This window comes from Nannobrachium achirus, assembly GCF_963921795.1.
Source record: "Nannobrachium achirus genome assembly, chromosome: 21".
In the NCBI taxonomy this organism is placed as follows: Eukaryota; Metazoa; Chordata; class Actinopteri; order Myctophiformes; family Myctophidae; genus Nannobrachium; species Nannobrachium achirus.
In genome coordinates, this window is record NC_137828.1 from 26,493,720 (window position 1) to 26,517,793 (window position 24,074).

At 49.3% G+C, this 24,074-nt stretch overlaps 1 protein-coding gene across 1 annotated transcript in view; it reads left to right on the top strand.

Moving 5' to 3' along the window:
- Positions 1–20,995: 20,995 nt before the first annotated feature.
- The window catches only part of arhgef4 (Rho guanine nucleotide exchange factor (GEF) 4), a gene marked incomplete at both ends in the record, with an annotated part of 106,868 nt that continues 103,789 nt past the window's right edge, over positions 20,996–24,074 (top strand). Inside the window, one exon of the mRNA XM_080751704.1 lies at positions 20,996–21,362. Within this exon, the coding sequence (XP_080607830.1) occupies positions 20,996–21,362 (367 nt within the window). The remainder of the gene's footprint in view (positions 21,363–24,074) is intronic.

Sequence of the window (24,074 nt, forward strand, 5' to 3'; positions counted from 1 at the left end):
AAATACCAAATGTGCAAAAATGACCAAATGACCACCCCCACGGGGCTGCTCACGGGGAATTCCCGGGGACCACCCACTCCTGCTACTCCAGAACGGATGCAAAAGTGGTGGCGCCCCCAGTGGAGGACCCCCTCCACTGCAGCTCACATAAAATGCCCTAGCTCGGCCTAGGAGCGTCCGGGAGAGCCGGGGCCGGTACCTATTCGTCCGCCAAGGCAACGCGGAGACCCCACCCCTCATTTCTCACATGGCCCTCTTCTAGCGAGACCTACGGTCGCTTATCTCCCGATTAGGGAGTCTTACTGGTGTTTAAGTGTATAGAGGGTATATGCACATTTCTAAAGTGACAATTGAAGGATTTTTTTAATACCTCTAAAATGACAAATTAAACATTGGCCTAATTGTCAAACAGGGGTTGACACTAAGGTCTCAGAGGCACTTGCCCGTCGGGCAAGTACAAGTAAATTTCTACTTGCCCAAAGGTCATTCCCACTTGCCCGAAAAGTAAATCGTCCTTTATAAAATGATAGTAAGGAATTTAATTACCTCTCAATTTAACACTTTCTTTACTTTCTGGTCTGTGAAATGTCATACCTCAATAACTCCATATCCAAATGCCAAATACCAATTGAATATGTCTATGGTTTCACACTTGTTATTTTATATTTATATAACAGTAAAAACAGCACATTGTAGGTAAACAATGTGCTGTTACATTCCACAGAGCAGAAAACAGAGTGCTCTGGCCACGTTCAGGTGTTTAGACAAATACAGTATCTTGTATAGTGTTTATTATATAGGCGGTTGCAACTTGCGTCCCCTCGCAAATGAGCACTTGCACGGTCGGGCAACCTGAAAGCAAACTTCACCTGCCCTAACGTTTTATTTACCTGCCGAGGGCAGGTGGGCAAGCCTTAGTGTCAATGCCTGTCAAATATTAGAGGCAGTAATTGTGGAAATGTAGATCTGTAGATCTGCTATTTTCACAATAGAACCGTGTTATACAAAATGTAATGCCTCAACTCTTAGTGCTCGTCAAGGTGGGGGGTCCCCATTTAAAATAGGATTATTTTGGGGGTCGCGGCCTGAAAAGGTTGAGAACCACTGTTAAATCTTGAAGTAAATGTTTGTGTGTGTGTATGTTATGTAGAGGGATAGGGAGAGAGAGGGAGAGGGAGATCTTGTCCCATTGCCAGTGCTGATGTAAGCACAGGCTCTTTCCGACTACAGCACGCTCTCTGTTCCGCTAGGCCTGCACAGCCCTCAAACCTGCCGCACCGCCAGAGCTAATATGCTCTTTTCATCAACTTGTTTTGTCTCTCTTTGTAGATTGAGCAGTGAATGTGCAGTACAACTACCAAGCACACTGTGATTGGGGATTGCTCTGGAGGATAACTTACAATAAATTCCTAACCTATTTAAGCCCTTCAAATATTTGTGAATGTATTGGAAGACGTTGCAATTCTTTAGATAATTTTCCTTTCTTTTTCTTTAATTTATTTTTTTAATCTTCCATTATAATGACCAAAAGCCTCCCAAAGTACGGATGCCAGCTTGAAAAATGGTTTAAATGAACACTCCAGATTTTATAAATCCAGGGTGCATGGATTTACATTCACAGGAATGTGTATATACACGCTGCAGTCTTATCAGCAGCAATCTGGGAAGACCCTTGCATTCATTTCCTGAGCTGATTCTTGTGCTGCTGCTGTACATACAGTACGGCCAGAGTGCCCCGGCCCAGGGCTACTTTAAGGCCTTGGCCTTGTCGTGTCAACAGCCTTGAAGTTGCAAGGCTGCGTATTTATAGCAGTGCCTCTTCTTAGCATGCGTGTAGTACTTACTTTGGTGGCAGAGATCACATTAGTGTGCTGTGTGGTGGGCGGCTTGCTTCCCTATCGAGGCTAGTCCTCACAGGTAGACATACTTTGTTGTGAAAAGAGAGAGAGAGAGAGAGACGCCAGGTCTGTAATGAAAGACTTTTAATAGGCACAACTAACAGCAAAACCCTCCCAAAAACCCCACCCCCCACCCCTGCCCCGTGGGTCTCCCTCTGCGGCTTAGCGAGGAGCACCGGCGATCATGGAAGATAAACAGAGACACAGAAAGAGGCGGAGGAGGAGGGTAGAGGAGAGGACGGCAGCAGTTGCAGGAGGAAGCTAGTAGAGGCGTGCGCTAGTCTAGTGCAGAGCCAGAAAGGCAGGAATGGTCGACGCTGGGGTGCGAGCGGCGGGTACGGGTGTGTGCGTTCGGAGGGCGCCATGGGAGCGGCGCTGAGCTGGGCGGCCGATCGCCTCTGCGCGCTGGGGCCGGACACAGCCCGCGTGCTGAGGCTGCTTTGGAGGGTAAGACCCGACTTGAGCACGTCCATATGGGAGTCTTCTGTGCAGGGTGGCATGTGTTGCACATTATGGCAATGTTTATACGATTGTTATTGTTCAGTGAAAACTTTTTATCTTGATGATAGTTTGAAATTATTATTATTTTGTGTAATTTAACTGGGGAATTCCACCCAACAGGGAAACAGACATTGAAATAATAATTCATAATTCAATCTTTATTAGCTGACTCGGGTCCATAGACAGGGTACAAGGAATAGACATAAAAGGAGCACGACAGACAATATATGAGTGGTGTGTGTGTGTGTGTGTGTGTGTGTGTGTGTGTGTGTGTGTGTGTGTGTGTGTGTGTGTGTGTGTGTGTGTGTGTGTGTGTGTGTGTGTGTGTGTGTGTGTGTTTGTGTGTGTCAGAGAAGGGCATGTCTCAGACTGTCACTACGGCTGCAGGTCACAAATGTCAGTCAAACCCAAACACACACACGTGTATAATTACTTTTTTCACTCTTGTTTTGGTGCTGCACTTCCACATACTGTACTGTAGTCTCTTATGTCATAAAGCAGAGTCCTTAGTGTTAGCCGAGCCGTGTTAGCGTAACAAATTGGACCCTTACAGAGTTAGATTGACTTAACTCTCACTCACACTGTTCCCATTATATTATGCAACGATTAGCACACTGCAGCTCTGTCAACACGGTGTGTCCTCATGACTCCAGGGCTTCTCTGAAGCCTGACTCTGCATATTGTCACTGTAAAGGCAGACAGCTGGTATCTCCATATACACTTTCTCATGTTTATTATGCCCTATGTTATCATTCGTCGTGCCAGAGTTGTGAACATATACCTGATACAGTGTATGTGCTCTTTGTGAACATTGTGCAACATTTCCAACCTCTAACGTCATGCCCGAGAATTACAGGTATTTTATAAAAAACTGTATTTAACCAACCGAAAGCATTAAAGGAGTAGTTCACCCCCAAAATGACTTTTTTTCTATTGATTACTCATGCCACGGAGACTTGAGTTCAATAATATTCTTTTGTATTTGTCGCACTCTTAAGACAAAAAAATGTATTGTAGTAAATCTACCCCCATTGATTCTGGGTGGGGACCCGAATTCATTTGGGTCCCCATCCGGAACCAATGGGGGTCAATTTTTGTCGTAGGAATGCAAAAAAAAAAAAAAAATATTAATGAACTCAAGTCTCCATGGGGTGAGTGATCAATAGAAAAAAAGTCATTTTGGGGGTGAACTACTCCTTTAACAAGGGTTTGTAACTGAATAATAACCACATTGGATCCATTGGAACTCAGATGTTCTCTCCTTGTGGACATACAGGGTTTCTGCCTGACAGGGATGACATGGTCCACTAATTGAGTGCTCTGTGTGTGCGCAGCTTATCGGTGGCTGTATCTGGATCAGCAGCATTATGCTAATCTCTCCCAGTACACTTGTTCTTTCATTGATTTTATATCTCACTCATCTCTCTCTCTCTCTCTCTCTCTCTGCCTGTCTCCCCACAGACGCAGGAAGCCCTTGAAGAATCGGCCCACCACCATGCCAACGGATTAGGCTTAGAAGAGGGGGATTTAGGTGCCGCGGCAGACCCCCAGGAATGGTGCGAGAGGAGGGGCGCCGGCGGGGGTGAGGAGGACACGTCGGACGAGTACTTTGACTCCTGCTCATGGCACAGCGAGGCCCTGTCGGACCCGAGTCCCGACGGCAAGGAGGAGGAGAAGGAGGAGGAGGCGTGCCACGGCGGCTGGAGGCCGGAGGCCGGCTGCAGCCAGAGTAGAACCCGAAGGAGGGAGTCCGTCACGTCCAAGCGCCACGGCCGCAGACAGGCCGCGGAGACTCGTGCGCGCGCCTTCGGCCGCACCAGCGGCCGCACCAGCGCCGCCAGGCGGAGAAACTCAGAGAACAATGCTCGCGCGCCGCGTAGCGCGGCCACCGCCGCCGCCCAGCGACACCATCACAACTCGTCTGAGGTTCGAGCCCACCCGGCGCCCCGCGGCACCCCGGGGCATCTAAGCACACACGGATTACAAACTGTTTGCACGGAAACACAAATCGGTGCGCCGACGGACGGCGCACATGTACAAAGCGGACGCCACCACACAGGCGGCGTCGTCGCAGAGGTAAATACCACGGCGGGTACTCAGGAATCGAATAGAAGCACTCGCGGCACACTGTCCGAAGACCCGTACACATGCACAATACGGATAGATAGGACAGAGGACGGCTCTGCAGATGCACGGCAGAATAGCACAGAGGAACACGACACAAGCTTAGACACACCAAACAGAGCCGACAGAAAAATCCCTGAAACAGCTAAACCTCAGGATATAGTCCAAGAGAAGCACACACATTCCCATACGTTCAGCGGTGACCATTCAGATGGACAAGAGCACAGTCTAGAACCTCATGGTGTAATTGTAGAAAACAACAGACAGATACATGCCATAGAAGTGTGCAAGTTAGAGCAAGCCAGTGAGAATTCGGGGCCTTGCTGTATTCACAAAATAAATAACAAAATAGAGACACGTTGTACAGAAAGCGTAGGCAGTTCTGACACACTGAGCGTGCCGAAACCTGAACCGCGGTGTGCCTCCGTGGACAAACACCACACACCTGAGACAATACACACAGGCTCACAGTTCATTATAGAACCCAGCCCCACAAATACAGGGTTAACAGAAGCGCACTGCACAAACACTGTACCGCACAACACATGTTTCAGAAACACGCTACACACAAATGTTAACGTATCGCCGTGCAGTTTGGATGTTCCCTGTTCACTCGGTTCACACGGGGAGATCCCCGACAGACCCCCATCTGAGACAAACCCTGGGGTTGGCGTGACAAAGCCTGTGGAAGAGGCGGGTGTACCGGATGTCTGCTTTCCAGCAGAGAGCAGGGGCGGGTGCACCGAGTCAGAGGGGAATAAATCATTTGGGATAGTAAACGAAATCTGTTCCTCCATCACATTTTCCACAGATGTGAGACCTCTTTTTTTTTCGAGGGAAACCCGACCCGATTTGCCTGCCCCGCGGGGCTCGGGTTCGCGGTCGCTACAGGTTGCGGGGCAAACCCACGCTTTGATTCCTGAACGGCAGGAGCAGGCGTGCACAAACAGGGACGCTTCCGCGGACGGGCGCCACTCGCCTCGCGAGAGGCTGGACACGGAGGCTCAGGCGAGGCCTGAGGAGGTCCTGGGGCCCGTCTCGGCTCGCACCCAGTCTGACACTGGCAGGGGGGCCGGGGAATGTCTGCCCCCCTACCCCCACGTAGTCAACCAGCTGGTTCCCTCTGAAGGCCTGTGGCCAGAGGATTCCTCTCAGCTGTTATCAGAGACCTCAGGAGGAGAGGGGAGAGGGGCTGGAACACCCTGCCCTCTTCGCCGACCAAACAAGCAGGAGGAGGAAGGCGAGGGTGATAGTTGTGTTGTCCTCGTTCCGGGACAGGACGCGGACGTGGTGAGAAGGGTTAGTCCCACAGAGTTTGACCTCGGCACAGCAGGGCTGTGTGAGCGCAGTGGGCCGGGAGCCGTCGCTGTAGCACTACCCACTGATCTGGACTCTAGCGGTGCACGGCATGCGCTTTGTGACATAGAGGACAGTTCAACAGAACCCGGTGCTTCTAAACCCATTCAGGATGACCGCGTAGAGCAGCCCGGCCCAGATCCGGCGTCCACTCCCCGTGTCAGTGTAGAAACCGCCCTTGTCGGCACGAGCCCACGTCTTTGCAGGCAAGTGCAGCTCACGGTGGAAATCCCTGTGACTCCCTGTAACGCCACGGAGTCTTCTCTTTCTCCGCCCTCAGACTCCAACAACAATAACACAAAGGCTGGTAGCACGGACGGGCCAGAGAGGGGAGAGGTGTTCCTGTTGACGAACGTGACCTCTGGTGTTGAGCTGGACAAACCGCGGAGAGGCTCGGAGCTGCTCCTCTCCTCCTCGCCCCTGGACCACGAGCCCTACTGGAGCAGCGAGGACTCGGCTGTGTCCGGGTTGGGGGAGGACCTGGACGGCCTGTGTCCCTTCAGCCTGGCTGAGGAAGAAGAGCTGGTCGTACCCCGGGCAGGGGAGAGCCTCAAGGCCACGAGGGTTTCTAAGCAGATAAGCAAAGAATGCGGACGCGTTAGTGTCCAGGACAAGCTGGATGAAAAAAGTGCTAAATCAAACCCACAGAGCAATGAAAGCCTGAAGCCTTTGCTCTCATATTTAGAAAGCAGAGGCCTGCTAGTGGACAGTGATTACAAAGAGCATAGCCAGCATGTTAGCGAGCCGTTAGAGAGAGGCCAGCATGTTAGCGAGCCGTTAGAGCGAGGCCAGCATGTTAGCGAGCCGTTAGAGCGAGGCCAGCATGTTAGCGAGCCGTTAGAGCAAAGCCAGTATGTTAGCGAGCCGCTTAATCACACATCTGACAGGGAAAGAAGTAGCTTATGTGATTCGTTAGGTGAGTACACACTGGCTGAAGAGTTCAGAGAACACACACAGACAGGCCCTCCTCTTCCTCTGCAGCTGGGGGTCAAGGTAGCAAGGCACCCTTCCCCCGACGTCCCCCTCATCCCGGGCTCCATCAGCGGCTTGGAGCCCATTCTGGAGGCCGAGCGCTCGCAGGAGAACTCCGGGGCGGCGGCAGGGGACGACTCGAGAGCAGAGGAGCAGAACGAGCACTCCAACATGAGACCTGCTGAGGGGGACAGAGACATTCTTGAGCTCTCTGAGGACCCGTCTTTCTCCAGTCCCAGGAGTCCACGCTGCCCGACGGAGCCCGAGAAAGAACCTTCGACCACCGCTGAGTCAGAGTCGCCACCGACCGCGCCGACGCCAGGCCACGATAACCTAGGGATCCCATCCTCGCTGCAAGGTAGCGATGACAGACGGCGGAGCCCGGCGACTGTGTCTGACGACGGCGTGTCTCAGACCACTACCAGCGAGGAAAACGACGAGGCGAGCCTTGCTCATTCGATGCAGAACGGCAATGTCGACAAAGCGAGTAAAAAGAGCAAGACAAAGGGCAACCACGCAGGGCACAAAGGCTCCAAGTTTTCCGTCTTCGCCAAGATGCCTTCTTTCAGGAAGGCCAAGAGCTCAAAGGGCACGAAGGGCGATGACTCACTCGGGGACAATGAGTCGCTTAATTCCAGGTCCTCGGAACAGGAGAGCCAGGGCGACAACTCGGACGATGAGGTCTTCCTCAAGGGCAGCGTCCTCCTCCAGACAGTCCAGCAGGTGTGCACCTCGGGACATCCTGAGAGCGAAGTGGAGGACCACGGCTTCTTCCCGTCCACCCCACGCACTCGCCACGTACGTCGGCTGTTCAGCCACGGCGGTGGGGGTGGCGGAGGGGACAGAAACGGAGCCCCCGGCCTGGATAGCCCCCGCCTCAGGCACGCGCAGACGCCCGACGGTCACGTGTACAAGAGGAGCAAGAGCAATGACAGTCTGAACATCCGCATGCGCTTCGCCCAGGCGCACAAGTCCCTCTCCAGCCTGTTTGAGTCGCGCGTCATGGACAAGGAGAACGAGGAGCAGCTCAACGGGTGCCCTGACCCCGACGGCGAGACGGGGAAAGCCAAACCATCCTGGAGGAAGCTGAAGAAGGCCAGGGAGGCCGAGCTGCTGAGGAGGACTCTGTCGGTGCCCGACACAGAGGGCGGCGGCACCAGTGCGGGAGAGAACCCCGGGAGCTTCAGCCCCGCTGCGGGCCAGGACAGGCTCAGTGTCCCGGGGTCACCCGGTGCGCTGCGGCACACCGATCCCCTCTCGAAGAGGGCGGTTCCGCAGGACGACGGAAAGGACGCTCCCCAAGGGTGCCAGTCCGAGGGCCAGAGGAGAAAAGGCTCGCCCAATGGTCTGCCCTTCGACGCCTCTGACTCCGTCCCGCTGTCATCGTCGGATGACTCCGAAGCCTTACCGCCTGACATCAGCCCCCTTTCCCCCATGAGCCCTTCCTTGCTGGCCACTCTAGCCAATCAGTTCCCCTCGCCGTGGGCCAGGTCCTCTCCAGTGGGCAGCGATGGCCTAGCAGAGAGCCCACTCAGGCCGATGAGCCCAAAGCCCCACAGTCCCCGGCCGGCAGCTCAGCGTAGGGTCTTCAGGTACCACTCGGCGTCGGCGCGGGCCAGCGCCATATCTCCCATCCTTCTGGGCCAGTCGGCTAGCGTGGAGGGCTTGACGGACCCCCCGGAGAGGCCCAGGACACTGAAGCCCACGCTGGGCCTCTCCCTCAGCCCTTTGGATGTAGGCGAGGGCGGTTTAGACAGCCAGTCACACATCAGCCTGTACACGATTGGCTCCATCAGTGAATTAGAGGTAAGAAGGAAATGACCGCACGCATGCATAGCATCATATTTATATTATAGTCTTTGTAATGTGGGAAACATTTGTTGCTATTCCCTCTGAATTAGTCTTGGCTTACATAGAGACGACACCACTAATCTAAATAATGATGGTACCGGCTGCTAACCGAGATTGAGTCACTAAACTAAATGCAAAAAGATGGTTATAATATGGAACGACAACATGATGGCGTCCGTGTCTTTTCTCACTGATATGCACTGGCTCGGTGAAAGGAAAAGGAAACACGTGCATTGCAATTAACCTGATTTGTGTGATTGCTTTGTCTTCTCCACCCATAGAATGTCCTGCCTATTGAGCATCGCTGTAAATCTGTGCACACCATAAAAAAAGGCCTTGTTCAGAGCTCGATCAAGATGCTGACGGGGTGTCAGCTCCCTGAGAAAGAGAGTGTTTACGCTCCCATTCACAGCCTCTTACCAGCTCTGGCTTTAGTGGAATAGAAATAACACGCCATGACAGTTAATCTGTTCCTCTTCACTGTGTGTGTGTGTGTGTGTGTGTGTGTGTGTGTGTGTGTGTGTGTGTGTGTGTGTGTGTGTGTGTGTGTGTGTGTGTGTGTGTGTGTGCGCGTGCGTGTGTGTGTGTGTTGGGGGAGCTGGGTGGGGGGGGGCGTGCATGAATGAAGGCATGCATCTGATGGTCTTTCCCGGAGCACTGTATGTAGAAGTAGAAGTGAGTATGTGTGGGGAGCAAAGAACAAGCTTTTCTTTCTTGTCTCTCTCTCTCTCTCTCTCTCTCTCTCTCTCTCTCTCTCTCTCTCTCTCTCTCTCTCTGTCTCTCTCTCTCTCTCTCTCTCTCTCTGAAAAGAGGAGGAGGAGATAAATAGCAGAGTCAGCTCTCCCCCCCCCCCCCCCCAACAGTGTGGTACATTTCCATTCTGAGTTTAGCAGGCCACCATTATTATTCTATGCCAGCTCTAAACCAGTGCCATGTAAAGCCAAGAGAGAGCGCTTTAAACGTACTGACTTGCCCTCCCCCTGGTGGCTGCCTCCGGCTCCTGCCAATAGAATGAAAGTAGCCTGGCATTGCCAGACCGATCACGTGGGATCCCCCTCGATCAGCCAGAGAATGGACGGGGACACATACTGTAAGGGGCTTCCAAGGTTTATGTTTAGGGATGCAAGAAGTCAGCAGGTGTTTTGTACACTGCATGACCTGTCTAATAATCAATTTTACCCTCCTGTCGTGTGTTATTTCATAACAATATTGCATAATCGTTGTTGTCCGGTCTAAACCTTGTATGTCCAAAACCTTTCGTTTTCTATTCATCATTTTAAAAATGATCTAAAATAGTGAAAATAGCTGCTCTACAAGCACACAACGCCTCGTATTGCGAGGCGTTGTGTGCTTGTAGATCTGCTATTTTCACTTTTTGTGTGACAGTCTTCTATGATGAAGCAAGGCTTTACTTTACGAGAAAACATACACGTTTGAAACTTGGAGATACAAGGTTTGACAGTGACGGTATTAATAATAATTGTTTAGCAGTGAATCAGATTCTATTCAGTGTGACCTCCCCTCCATCATGCAACGCACACACAGTAATGCACCTGCATTGAGGGGCACTCGAGTTGATTACGAGAGAGGGCTGATTGTCTGACTAACCCGCTGACTAATTATGTGCACTCAAAAGGCTGCGCAAAATGGCGGCCGGGACCCCGGCCAATCGAGGACAACACGGAGGCCGAGAGATCACGCCGCCGCCGCCGCCGCCGCCGCTCCCGGCGAGCCGAGGGCGCGGCACGACGCGGCCGGCGCGGGGAGGGCCAGCAGGGGCGGCCCGCCGCGTCGCCGCTGCTCGGACGACCTCTGGTTCGAAGAGGAGAAGAGGCACATGCGCAGGATGGGCCGCGTGGCGAGGAGCAGCCTGGGCCAGCTCAGCACGCTTTCACCCCAAGACCTGGATAAAGTAAGATGGCCGCCGAGACGCGAGCGCCTGCAGCAGCAGCAGCAGCAGCCAGGGGGCGCATTCCTGCACTTCCTCTGCCCTGCCTTCTCTGTGCCTGTCCTTATTCTCCGTCCTGCTGTTCTTCAAAAACACTCTTTCAGCCTTCCTGTGGCCTCTATATCATTTGTCTATAGGACATGAAGCACATTTATTTGTTTCACTTTCATCGCTTCAGCTTCTTGCTTCTTCCTACTTTTCTTCTTCTTCTTCTCCTCCTCCATTCAGCGCTTCAGTTCTAAACCTGCATGTGCCCTCTATCGCTTCATGTTCGTTGGTCAGGGAATGTGTTGTGTTGTTACTGTATAACACATGTATGTTTGCATCTTTGTATCCGTTTGTCTACGTTTGTAGCTTTATTGCGTTTCTTTTAACACCAGACCGGGAAATATCGGTGTGATCACGACCGCTTTGGACAAAGTCACACAGACAAAGGAATACAAGAACGCTCGCCCCAAAACATGTCCGCCCCGGGTCAAATCCGGCGACCTCGGAACGGTCGCCACCAGGTATTCCTAAACGTAACCTCAGTAAAACTATGCCTGAACCTAACCTTTTTCCTAAACGTAACCTCATTAAAACTACGCCTAACCCTAAACGTATTCCTAACCTAAACCTCAGTAGAAACAAATAAGGGTTGGGGGCGAGCGGTCTGTGAAAAAAGAATGGGGGCGAGTGTCTTTTGGGGGGGCGAGCGTTCCGGTTGCCAAACAAAGCACAAGAAGGCCCTAGAAGGATTTTTCAACCCTCCTATTAACTCTGCCTTCCCCCATGCAGGACGGCCGTGCTGGAGTCTCCCTGGGGCCCATGGGGGCGTTCATGGGGATGCCCCTCAAGGTCCAGTGCTTCTCCCAGAGCACCCCCGTTGGACTGGACTGCCTGGGCTGGAGGCGGCGACGCATCTCCTTCCCCTGTGAGTACCAATCACCCCGTCGTCTCTTTTCTATAAACATTGTTTAAGCAGTTGTCTTGCTAAGGCAGTGGTTCTCAACCTGTTCAGGCCGCGACCCCCAAAACAATCATATTTGAACTGGGGACCCCCCCAGTGCCCCCACCCTACTAGTGAGCATGTAGGTTGGCTATTTTCACAATTTCTGCCTCTTATATTTGACAGTTTTACCAATATTTAACTTGTCATTTTAGAGGTATTAAAAAGTCCTCAAATTGTCATTTTAGAAATGTGCAGACACCCTCTATGCACTTAAACTGTATGTTGGTTTGTTCACTGTTGAGTGAGAAAACAATGTTGCACATTAAGTTAATCATCTGACAGACAAATACAACAGTACTTTGCAGAAGATATTTAAAAAAACAGCCGTCAAACACAATGCAAAGTAAATGGTATTTACAATAAAAATCTGGCGGAATTAAGGTTTAGGATTGGCTTTGTTTTCTTGTTAGTGGGTTCCAAATGGTTTCTAACTCTTTGGTTCCATTTGTACACTCGCAGAGTTATGGTGGTGGTCCTTGATATAAAAAGGTTTGAGAAGCACCGGTATTGTAATTGTATAGAGGCCTGAAGTCATGACAGTTGTGACAAAAAACGGAAACGGAAACTGTTCCAAAGATGTGATCCCAACCCTAATTGTCACTCTGTTGTCACTTTGTCTTTTCATGCCTACCCATTAGCAAGTCGATTATAGAGTGCATGCATAAAGTGAAAGGCAAATCAAGTGGCAAAGTGTGTGCCAAAGTGAGTTTAGCGTTGTTTAAAATTGTTTAATGCAATCAGATAGGACTTTTCTGTTTGGCCAGAAAGTAGTTTAGGCCTTCCCGCATAACTTCCGGGTATGATGATGATGTCACACGCATACCCTCTATTACAACCAGTAAGACTCCCTAATCGGGAGATAAGCGACCGTTGGTCGCTTATCTCCTGTCACACTGCTGACATCAGTATGACATCACACCGTACACAAATGACCCTTATACCAGGAAAGAAGCATTTCTTCGACTCAGACCTTATCGCCAGGGTTTGGCTTATAGCAGCTGTCGGTAGGACCATATATGGATTCTGTTAGTGTGGATCTCCTAACAGGGCATCATCTGGGATACAATCCCTTTTATGCCCGTATATGGAGATCCCTAACAGAATCCCTTTCATGCCCATATATGGAGATCCCTAACAGAATCCCTTTTATGCCCATATATGGAGATCCCTAACAGCATCCCTTTTATGCCCATATATGGAGATCACTAACAGCTAACAGAATCCCTTTTATGCCCATATATGGAGATCCCTAACAGAATCCCGTTTATGCCCATATATGGAGATCCCTAACAGAATCCCTTTTATGCCCATATATGGAGATCCCTAACAGAATCCCTTTTATGCCCATATATGGAGATCCCTAACAGAATCCCTTGTATGCCCATATATGGAGATCCCTAACAGAATCCCTTTTATGCCCATATATGGAGATCCCTAACAGAATCCCTTTTATGCCCATATATTATGGAGAAATCCCTGCTCTGAGTATCTGACATCAGTGTGATGTCACCTGTTTATGCCCATATGTGGAGATCCCTGCTCTGCGTATCTGGTTGCTATGGTAAACAGTTGGTTGCTAGGGTAAAAAAACATGGTTGCTATGGTAAACAGTTGGTTGCTAGGGTAAACAGTTGGTTGCTAGGGTAAAACCATGGTTGCTAAGGTGGTTGCTAACGTACACTAACAGACCAGCAACAACAGACTATTGCCACAGCAACGTACACAAAGGTTTGTGTACACATGTGGTGTGATGTCATACTGATGCGGAGATATGAGCAGGGCAAAGGTGTGGTGTGACGGACGGACGGCCGGTGGAGGTTTTCATAGTAAACTGCTCCCTGACGGTCGCAATTAGGTCTACTCTTCAGTCTACAATTAAGTATTGTTGAATAGACTATGCTATAATGCAGGGAATGTAGTTTGGGTTGAAAGGCTAAAAGAAAATGGTCCAGTTAGCTTGTTTGTGCACGCTCTTCAGTAGCTACTGTAACTTGAGCTGCTGATTATTATTTTTTGCTGATCTCAACTCAAATTAATTCACTGGCTCACATTCCATGTCAGTCCCATGACACGGTGTTTTAACGTTGCCTGCACCAACGTGCAAATTCAGTCTAGAGCCTTGTAGTTTACTATTCAACACTTTGTTGGCATGTTTGGAAATGAAGTGTTTGACAAAGCCAGGATAAATGTTGTAGTGCGGTGTCAGTGTCATCATCAACATCTTCTGTTGTTGAGCCACTGTGTGGCTCTGGGTCTGCAATGCATGCCCTGGCTTTAGCACTGCAACCGTGCAGTTCCTCATTCAACCTGCAGGGCGCAGCACATTGTCATTTTGTCATGACCCAGCCTTTACCAGCCTGCCATTTGTTCCCCGAGGATCTTTGTCTAGTGTAATTACAGGACAAAGGATGCATAATGTGGGAATTATGTAAAAGATCTGTGAAAGTTCCAGGGAAGACTACTGTTGTCTACTTGATCCATCATCCACATCTTGTGATTCTTTGACTTGCTTCAGATATACATGTCAAAATGTGTATAAAATAGTAAATAGTTTATTCTTTTTCTTTACCAGGCTCTTGTAAAGATACTTATTCTGGCAGGCATATGGCAATTGGCAACTAGTTGTTTGGTTTGTTTGTTGTTTGTCTTTTGTTGGTTGTTCATTGTTTTTTGATGTGAAGTGTCCTTGAGGTTCATGAAAGGCACTGTATGAATAGAAGTTATTATTATTATTATTATCATCATTATTATTAGCCTATATTGTGAGTGAAAGTGGACCTGGAGTCTATTTGAATCACTTTCCTCTTGGTGTCCCTATTGTGGGCATGGCATACTGTAAGAAGACCCAAGTAAAAACTAAAAAACGAATCTCAAGCTAATCTCTAAAAGAGCAAAAATCCAATCTTGTAGATGAGCTATTTTTGTGACTTTTATTTATTTATTTGATCTTATTATTTGTAAGTAGGGCTTAAGTGGTCAGTGTCCCTGGGGTATGGAGGTGGTGAGTGGCCAGCCAGCAAGCCATACGCTAAGAGTTGTTGAATGAATTCGATTAACCCCGATCTGTGGCAGTCCACACCTGCGCTGTGGTTTCTAGATGATAGAGAGAGTGTGTCTGGGCTACATGTGCACATTAGCACACATGCCTGGATAGTACGCACGCACGCACGCACGCACGCACGCACGCACGCACGCACACACACACACACACACACACACACACACACACACACACACACACACACACACACACACACACACACACACACACACACACACACACACACAGTGACATCTTTAGCCCTCAGAGTGCCAGATCAGAGTGAGGTCAGCAGTCTTTGTCCAGATGTCTGCCGTGTAATTCGATTCATTTGACTAAATTGAATTGCAACATGAATTAGAAGATTAGAAGTGTAATGCAAGGCTCACTGGCTCTGGATATCAGGGAAATCTCACGATACAGTCCACCACGTAGCGTGACCCCATTTGACGTTGTTGCACACGCCATATTGTTCTATTACCGTTCATCATAATCCTTAGCGCGTAGTAGTTAATGTAAGCGATGATAGACTATCTCGCTGGCTTGTTTTCATGTAATCTTACGAGGTAGTTTCATTAAGCTCAAATCCCTCTGTTATGGAAAGCCACTGCTTTGTCAGTCCCTCTTAAAGTTGTACCATGTAACTTTCTTTATAAAACAAATCTTAAAATTGTCCTAACTGTTAAATCGCTAAAGTTTTAGAACACCCACTCCGTTATTTTCAGCTTCTGAAGCCTTCTCTTTATATGTTTTCTATGATCCTGGCCGTGGACCGGATTTCGCGCCAAAATGACGTAATCTGCATCATCTGTATACGTTGTGTATACGTTGCCCAATCACATCGCCGATCATGCACACATGGTACACTACCGGCCAATCACAGCGCATCTTGAAGTGGGGTCGCCATATTTGTAGTCGCCCGTGTGTCTCTTTACTCAAAAGGTAATCTCGCCTACCAGGCAGGGTGAAGTAGTCCGTTTCTCCGGAATGCCTGAACGCACAGGAACCAGGGACCCCTCTAAAGATAGCTCTCGGCGTTGTGGAGGCAGACGCGGGGGTGTGAAGGTACGAAAAACGGGCGAAAGACGCGAACGCGACCGCGGTTTGCTATAGGGCTACTGACCACTAGTTGAGCATCTTACACAGTATAGCTTTAAGCCAATATGATGGCCCTGCTTTGGGCTGCCTTGGTATGACATTGACATTGTTGTTTATTTATGTCTATTATTTTTTGTCTAGACAGGGTTGGGGGGGGGGGGGGGGGGGGGGGGGACATGCAACACATCTGGAATTTAATCAGGGATGTTGTGATTACTGTATTTGGTCGACACACTAACCAGTCATCAGTGGTAGAAAAAGTACTCACATGTTTTACTTAAGTAAAAATATCAATCACTGCAATATAGAAATACTCAAGTCCGGAATTCAAAATGTAATTGAGTAAAAGTACAAACGTATTGGCAAGTATTGGGTTCATATATTGATACAATGCGCATGCAGTGAAATATTCAAAACATTCTTTTTTATTTTTTTGGCACACAGCTCATGGAAATCAAAAATCCATAACTCCATCATATGAAATTAAGAAACAAAAATGCTAAATGACTTGCGATGTTTAAAACCCAACTAGATATGATACCAGTGTGGTAGCTGTTCCAAACATAAAACCTGGTCATGCTGCGCTGACTTCCCATTTCTCTTCGGAGTGACATATGAATCTCCTGGTGTTCAGTGGTGTGTGCTTGTCAGTCAGCGCTTGCATCCACCCTCTACACCATCATGTGGCATCTCCAGGCCTTTTCTTTCTGTGTGGGAGGCTCCACGAGTCTCTCGTGAAGTTTGATTGCCGTGAAGCCTTTTGATTCTCGAGTCAAAGGGGACTCGAAGTTGCACTGCTCTGCTGACATCTCTTTCGCGCAGGGCTGACAACTTTTCTGAAAGATCTGAGATTTTGTGTGAGTGTATGTCACGGTATTTTTGCCAGTGCACACTGCGCAGCGCTTGTGTCAGTCCTCCGTATGTGTGTGTGTGCGCGCGCGCGTGTGTGTGTGCGCCTGCATTGTGCATAGACTATGTGTGTATAGACTATGGGTGTGTGGACGTATTAGGGCACTAACCAAAAAGTCGACTCAAATTATTGTCTTAGGAATGCGACAAAAACACAAATATCCATTAATTCAAGTCTCCATGGGGTGAGTAACCAATAGGAAAAAAAGTCACTATCCCTTTAAATCAGGGTTCCCCAATAAGCGGCCCGCGGGCCATTTGCAGCCCGCGGGGGGCTACTGTCTGGCCCCCACCAACCCCAGTAATAATGGTGGTATAAGAGCAGCAACAGCACTAGTATATCGTCGTTGTCAGGTAGAAATTTCGTATCTCCAAATGTGTACGTTCTTTCGCAAATCATACAAGGCCGTCGCACAAAAGTAGTGAAAACAGTAGATCTACAAGCACACAACGCCTCGCACCGCGAGGCATTGTGTGCTTGTAGATCGGCTGTTTTCACTAGTTTAAATAATTTTTTCAATGATAAATGCAAAACGAACGGTTTTGGACATACAAGATTTTCACCCGTCAACTAGCTACGATATCTGAACTGTCGCAGTCGCTGGGTTAGTGGGAACGCCGCCGCCGCCCCCTGCAATGTTGTGGCCCTCGGCTTGGTACCCTAGACATAATTTGGCCCTTGGGGAATCTGCCAGCATAAAGTCTGTTGCATATCCGATCCTACTGAGCTGGAATGTTGCGTTCATACATGTACTGTGGCCTCAGTTTACAGTCTGGAAAACTTCCATAATACATTGCATCATGTGTGAAAGGGACTCTCTCAGTATGGTTATTGTGTCCGCCAGGCTGAAAGGCATGGCCGAGACTATTTTTGACCCCTGTCCGTCCATCCGTGTGTGTGTCCGTGTGTGTATCTGTCTGTCCGTCTACCGTTGGCCCGGGTTGCTGCCAACTTGTGCACACACACTCCTTGGATACCAGTTCAGAACCTCTGCCCCACATTTTTCACATGGGCCTGTTCTAGCGCCACCATCAGGCCGATATTTGCAAAACACACTTTTGAGCAGTACTCCTACAGATTCTGTCCAAGAAATTCGCAAATCAGTACACAGTATCTCTATAGTCATGTGATCAAGACGGATCTGTCCAATATTTCATATTCCATCCTAATTAGATAACATTGGCTTCCAAAGTTTGGTCCGTTTCAAATCATGAACGCAGCTTGCGATTTCTGTGAGATTTGGCACGCACATCACCACTAGGTCAAGGAACACCCTTTTCACATTGGCCTGTTATGGCGCAACCAGCAAGTCGACCTTTGCGAAACGCATTTTTTCCACAAAATGCCCCAAATCATGCATGCAGTGTCCGATTAGACCGTGAAAGGCCCAAAAAGACATGGCACCCTTTTCACATTGGCCTATTATAGCGCCACACAATAACCTAGCTGACCTGGCGGAGACCTCTGCTCGGAGGAGCACTGCTTCTAGTTATGCTAGGTGTATTGAGGTTTTGTGTCCCTGGTCAGTTTGCAGTGAGAGCCCCCCTTGATTTTGAAAAGTCGTGAAAATGGGTGCAAATCTTTGAATATATGTATTTTTAAGCGAACATTTGTAACTCAAATTTTGCTTCTGGGGGTCCCTGGAACTAAATATTTTGAGATGGGGGTCTGTAGCCAAATACATATCATGTTTGGGGTCCACTGACATAGAAACATAGGTTTTTATGAGCTTGTATATCTGCTATTTTTTCAATAGTTAAAGCACAACATAATTTGTAATAATGCGTTCCCAGTCTAAATGGGTTAAACCCCCTCCCCCTATGAAGAACATTCATGGGGGGCCCGCAGTGAATCCTTGTACCCAGGGCCCAGAATTTGGTGCGACGACACCCCTAGCTATGTGTATTGTGTCCCTGGTCAGTTTGCAGCGAGAGCCCCCCTTGACGGGCCTGTCAGGACTCCCCTCCGCCGTGTCTTGACCCGTGTTCCCATGGGTGGAAATCATTTTATGGGAAAAACATTCTTCTCTGTTTCACTGTGTCCTGAACAATGTTTTTTTCCAGGCCATTTCCAAGCTCACACTGTGAGTTACAAGGACAGTGCTGTATAAACCAGGGCTATTTAAAGATACTGTACTATGTACTGTACAGACTCTGTGATTAGATGGCCAGCACCACTACATAGGGCTGTCACCATTATGACATTTCGCATGACGATTATTTGTCACTCAAATAATTGCGATTAACATTTTAATTGTGTTTCTGTCGTTGACAATTACATTTCTGTTTGACTTTGAAGTTGCACATTGCAGATATGAAAAAATAACATTGATAGTGGAAACATTGATCTATAAGCTCACAGAGCTTGTAGATCTGCTATTCCCACTACTTTTTGATAGTGTTTGAAACTATATTAACATTTCTCAACATGGAAACGATTATGTCGATTATGCAAAATAATTGCGATTACCACAAATAAATTCGATTAGACGATTATGTAATAATTGTGACAGCCCTACCACTACACTGTGTGACTTGATTCTGTTCTGTCACATTGTGCTTCTGGAAGGTTCATTGTGGCCATGTTTTCTACCCTTTTTACTATAATATTAAGCACTTAAACCCTATAATTCGGTTGACCGTCACTGGAGTGCCTCTGCCTCAGAGATCTGTACCAGTGACTTTTCTGTTTAATTTTGTGACATATTGTGAGCTTGTAGATCTGCGAATTTTCCTAGATTGTGGATGCTGGTGTTTAAGCTCTGCAAGTGTGCATGCCTTTATTGGCGGGTGGCTGATGTATTATATTGAAAATATATGGCATATGGCATATCAAATATTTTTCAATTCAAAAACCACAAAAAACAGGCCAGGGAGAGAGAGAGAGAGAGAGAGAGAGAGAGAGAGAGAGAGAGAGAGAGAGAGAGAGAAAGGACACAGTGGCGACTGTTGCGAAAATCAGAACGTGAGGTTGATTTTTCTATTCACGCACTCCGAAATTCGCTCCGATGTTCAGCCGAGAAAACACAGCAGTGACCTTAAAGCTTTTTAAATAGACAATCTATTTGTTCCCATTGAATTGCACTCTGACATAATTGATCGGTTATTTTTGCAGCGCAGTACAGAATACAGCGTGTGTGTGGATAATAAAATGGACCTGGTTCATTTGAGACACATTGATTCATCCTGTAAGGTCTGACTACTCACACTGTTCTAAAGGTCAAGGCCCCGACCTGGCCGGCACCCGAACAACTGTAATTCAAATGGTTTACACTACTCACAATGCAATCACAGACGTGACATTCTCTCACTGTTGCTCATTATGGTCTCTCTCACTCACGCTCACTCACACATACATGCACGCAAGAACGCACGCACGCGCACACACACACACACACACACACACACACACACACACACACACACACACACACACACACGCACGCACACACACATACACCAGGACAACACATACCAGCAGCAGTAATCATCAGACGCATGCAGGCGTGTCAGTGATGGGAGGTGGAATGGACGGGTTTATGTGTGTGTGTGGAGCGAGGGGGTTTGGTGGGCTGCTTTCAGCTCCCACTTAAATGACACGCTGGCGCTCGCGGCCAAGCGACACACGCGAGACAGTAGAGCCCCCCTAGAGGACCCCCACTGATGTCAGCCTGGAGCTGTGTGTGTGTATGTGTGTGTGAGAGAGAGAGGGAGAGAGAGAGAGAGAGAGAGAGAGAGAGAGGGAGAGACGGTGAGATAGACCGCACTGGGCTATGAGAGCATGAGGAAATGAGCCAGTGAGCAAAGGGGAGAGAAAAAGCAAGAGACACAGCGACAGACAGTGAGAGAGAGAGAGAGAGACGCCCTGTGTGTGACATAGGGGAAAGAGAGAGAGGAATGCGTTGCACGAGAGCAGAGCCAGAGCGGTAGAGGAGAGGAGAGGAGAGAGAGAGAGAGAGAGAGAGAGGGGCGAGAGAAGCAGTCGGGCTGCAGAGCTCTGCTGGCTTACCGTGGGCAGACAGGAAGGCAAGGAGGAGGAAAGCCAGGGAACGGCAAGTTGACAGCTGGTGCTTACCTCAGCTAATCGCCGGGCGCCGGAGCCCAGGTATATATCGGCTCGGGGAAGCGGACCCCTTCCCCTTCCCCTTCCTCCGTCCCCCTCCGCTGGGGGGATATAACGCACCTGCACGGCCGCCGCCGCCGCCTCCTCCTCCTCTCGCGCCCCGCCTTCCCAGCGCAGCCCGCCGCCCACTTCCACTTTGTTGGCGTTCCCGTCGTCGCCGCTGCCGCTGCCGTCGGCCCCATCGATGCGGACCCAGCAGCAGGCCTCGGAGGGAGGAGGGGGGGGCGTCGTTAACGTGGTGCCCCTGCCCGGGCGCGGCAGCTGTGGCAGCAGCGGCAGCTCGGGGTTGTCCCCGGGCTCGGACTCGGACTACAGCGGCGGCGGTGGCGGCGTGGTGGGGACCACCACCACCACCACCATCATGTTGGGGGGCGTAGGAGGAGACGTGGATGCGCTGCTGGACGCCGGGGGGCTCGGGGGGGTGCACGGCGGCTGCATGGCGGTGGGGGGAGGAGGAGGGGGAGGAGGAGGGGGGTACGGCAGCCAGTATGGCACTCTGAGGGGGGTCCTGTCTCGCTACTGGAGCCTGGAGAGCCTGCACTCCACCACAGGTAAGCTCCACCTCACTCACACACACACAGGCACACACACACAGGCACACACACACACACACACACGCACACACACACGCACACACAGGCACACACATGCACTCATACACACACACACACACACACACACAAACACACACATGCCAAGTAGGCTTTGATGTGCACGCCTCGCGCAAAACGTCAATTTAGGTAAATGAGTGGCGGATAAATAATTAATGATATAAACACCCTGTCACGTTGGCACCCTGGCATGCACAGGAGATGTGCAAGAAGTGCACAGGCAGCTTGACGTACCGTGACATTGGGTTAATGTGTCATTTGGGCTCGGGTTAAGGTGTTTGCGTGCGTGGGTGTATGTGTGTGTGTGTGTGTTTGTGTGTGTGTGGCTGTGGAACACCATCCATTAGGCTGTCATTGGCTGACAGGGAGGATGTGCTTCTGATGTGTTGAGGAAGGTGGACCTGCTGTCATAGTGAAGAACAGTATTTATCTTGAAGAGGACATGAGGCTGTTCCTTCCTCCTACTACACACACAAACACTGCACCATGCCATTTCTCTCTGAGTCCTGTATCGTTGCAGTCTGCCTGAAATCTCCTATCTCTGTATTCTAACTTTTTGTGTTTTTTGTTTGTTTTTGTTTTTGTTTTCGGAAATTACCGCCCTGCTTGATCATATTACAGTGTCACACAAAAGTTTTGTGTTTTGGACACGTTGAGGTTTCCACCTGACTGAGACGATGTAGCCTATATACCGGTACCATGGATGTGCATGACCCATAACAGTGCCATTCAAAACTAGGATCTCCCACGTCTGCACACGCACACACCACGCTTGCACCTTGGATCTCGTCGTCACAGCTTCAGGACTCTTTGGGGGGCGGGCTCCGTTTATTCACTGATGGAGAACCAGGGATATGGCCAATGGGGAAATCTCGATATTTCTTATGTTTCATTATTTCGACTAAGGGTTAGGGTTAGGTTTAGGCAAAGTTTTACTGAGGTTAGTTTTGGGTAGGTTTAGGCATAGTGGTTAACATTCACCAGGTTAGCATTCACCAGGGTCGGCAGGTTAGCATTTCACCCGCGTCGAACAAATGGAACGTCGAACAAATGTTATGTCGCAATATCGACACACTCCCATGGCCAATACAATTTTACCGGCAATATACCTACTGGACACCTCGCCTGCCATAACCACTTACTTGTACACCTATACTTCATTGACCAGAAGCCCCCTTTTTTTCCCCATGTCTACACCAAATCTTTTCACCAAATGTTTGCCTATTTTGCCCGAATGTTCAGTGTTCACCTATTATTTACAACATGCCCAGAATAGGGATGCTTGCAGTTGGGTTCACACCTAACAACCAAAACAACAAGTGTGTGTGTTTGTGTGTGTGGCTGTGTGTGTGTGTGTGTGTGTGTGTGTGTGTGTGTGTGTGTGTGTGTGTGTGTGTGTGTGTGTGTGTGTGTGTGTGTGTGTGTGTGTGTGCGCTCGTGCGTGTGTGTGTGTGTGCGCACATCCCCACTTTGTTTGTTTTGTATGCATGAACAGCTGTGACAGCGTGGTGTAATTGATATGCATGTGTTTTCCACTCACCACGTCATAACCTGGCTGCTGTTTTATTGTGTTAAAGAAATGCTGCTGTAGTAGCAGCCTTCGCTGCAGGGGTTCACAGCAGTAATGACCAGGGAAACGGGGGGAGAGACTCGTAAACCACTGCGACACGCACACACACACACACACTGATTTTATTGGTAATCGCGTGTTTGTGTCGGCTAAATAAAACCGCATCCCGCCGCCGCGACTTGTCTCATTGAAATCCTCATCGCAGCCTCAGCTAGATTTGTGTAATTCTCCATGTGGGGAGCTAACTTGGGAGGAGAGTGTGTATTCCATGTTCAAGAGGGGAGGGAGGTTCTGCTCATTGTATGGCGAGGAGGAGGAGGGGGGTCTCTCGGCTCCCCCGGCCGGCCGCTCTGATTGGAACATTAGGGAGAGAGAGGGTTTGTTGCTTAGCACTCAGGCGTGCAGAAAGAGATAAAAGGCCTACCGCGCACGGCTATGGCCACGCTGTGTGTGCTCTTGTACGCTACAGGGCACACGGACGTGGATGCCATACATCCTTGCAAAAGACTACAACTGTGCACGTGTCACGTGCATGGGACACCTGCGTGTGTACTGTACGTGTGCACATGCAGGGCACACGTACCCTCCAGGTACACTGTAAGACAAAGCGCTGTCCTTGACAAATGCTTTTTGTTTTCAATTAAGACGGTCCTTTCCATCATATGCACGCACGCACGCACACACACACCCATTCACTCACATGCAAAAATCAAGCATGGCTTTCACTACTTCATCAAATGTTCTTGGTTCCTTGCAGTATGGTGTTTTCCCCCCACTTGTCTCAAGTGTGCTATTAACACACCTTTGCTGAAGTACAGCCACAAAGAGGGCGGCTGTAGCTTAATGGCTAGAGACTGAGAGGCTGTCTGGTAATCAGTACTGTAGGTCAGCGCTTTGCCTCCCCATCAGGGGTGTCGCACCAAATTCTGGGCCCTGGGTACAAGGATTCACTGCGGGCCCCCCATGAATGTTCTTCATAGGGGGAACTGGGAACGCATTATTACATTTTTCACGACTTTTCAAAAATAGCAGATCTACAAGCTCTTGACCTGATGGTTAAGATTCAATTTATCCCCTGAGCA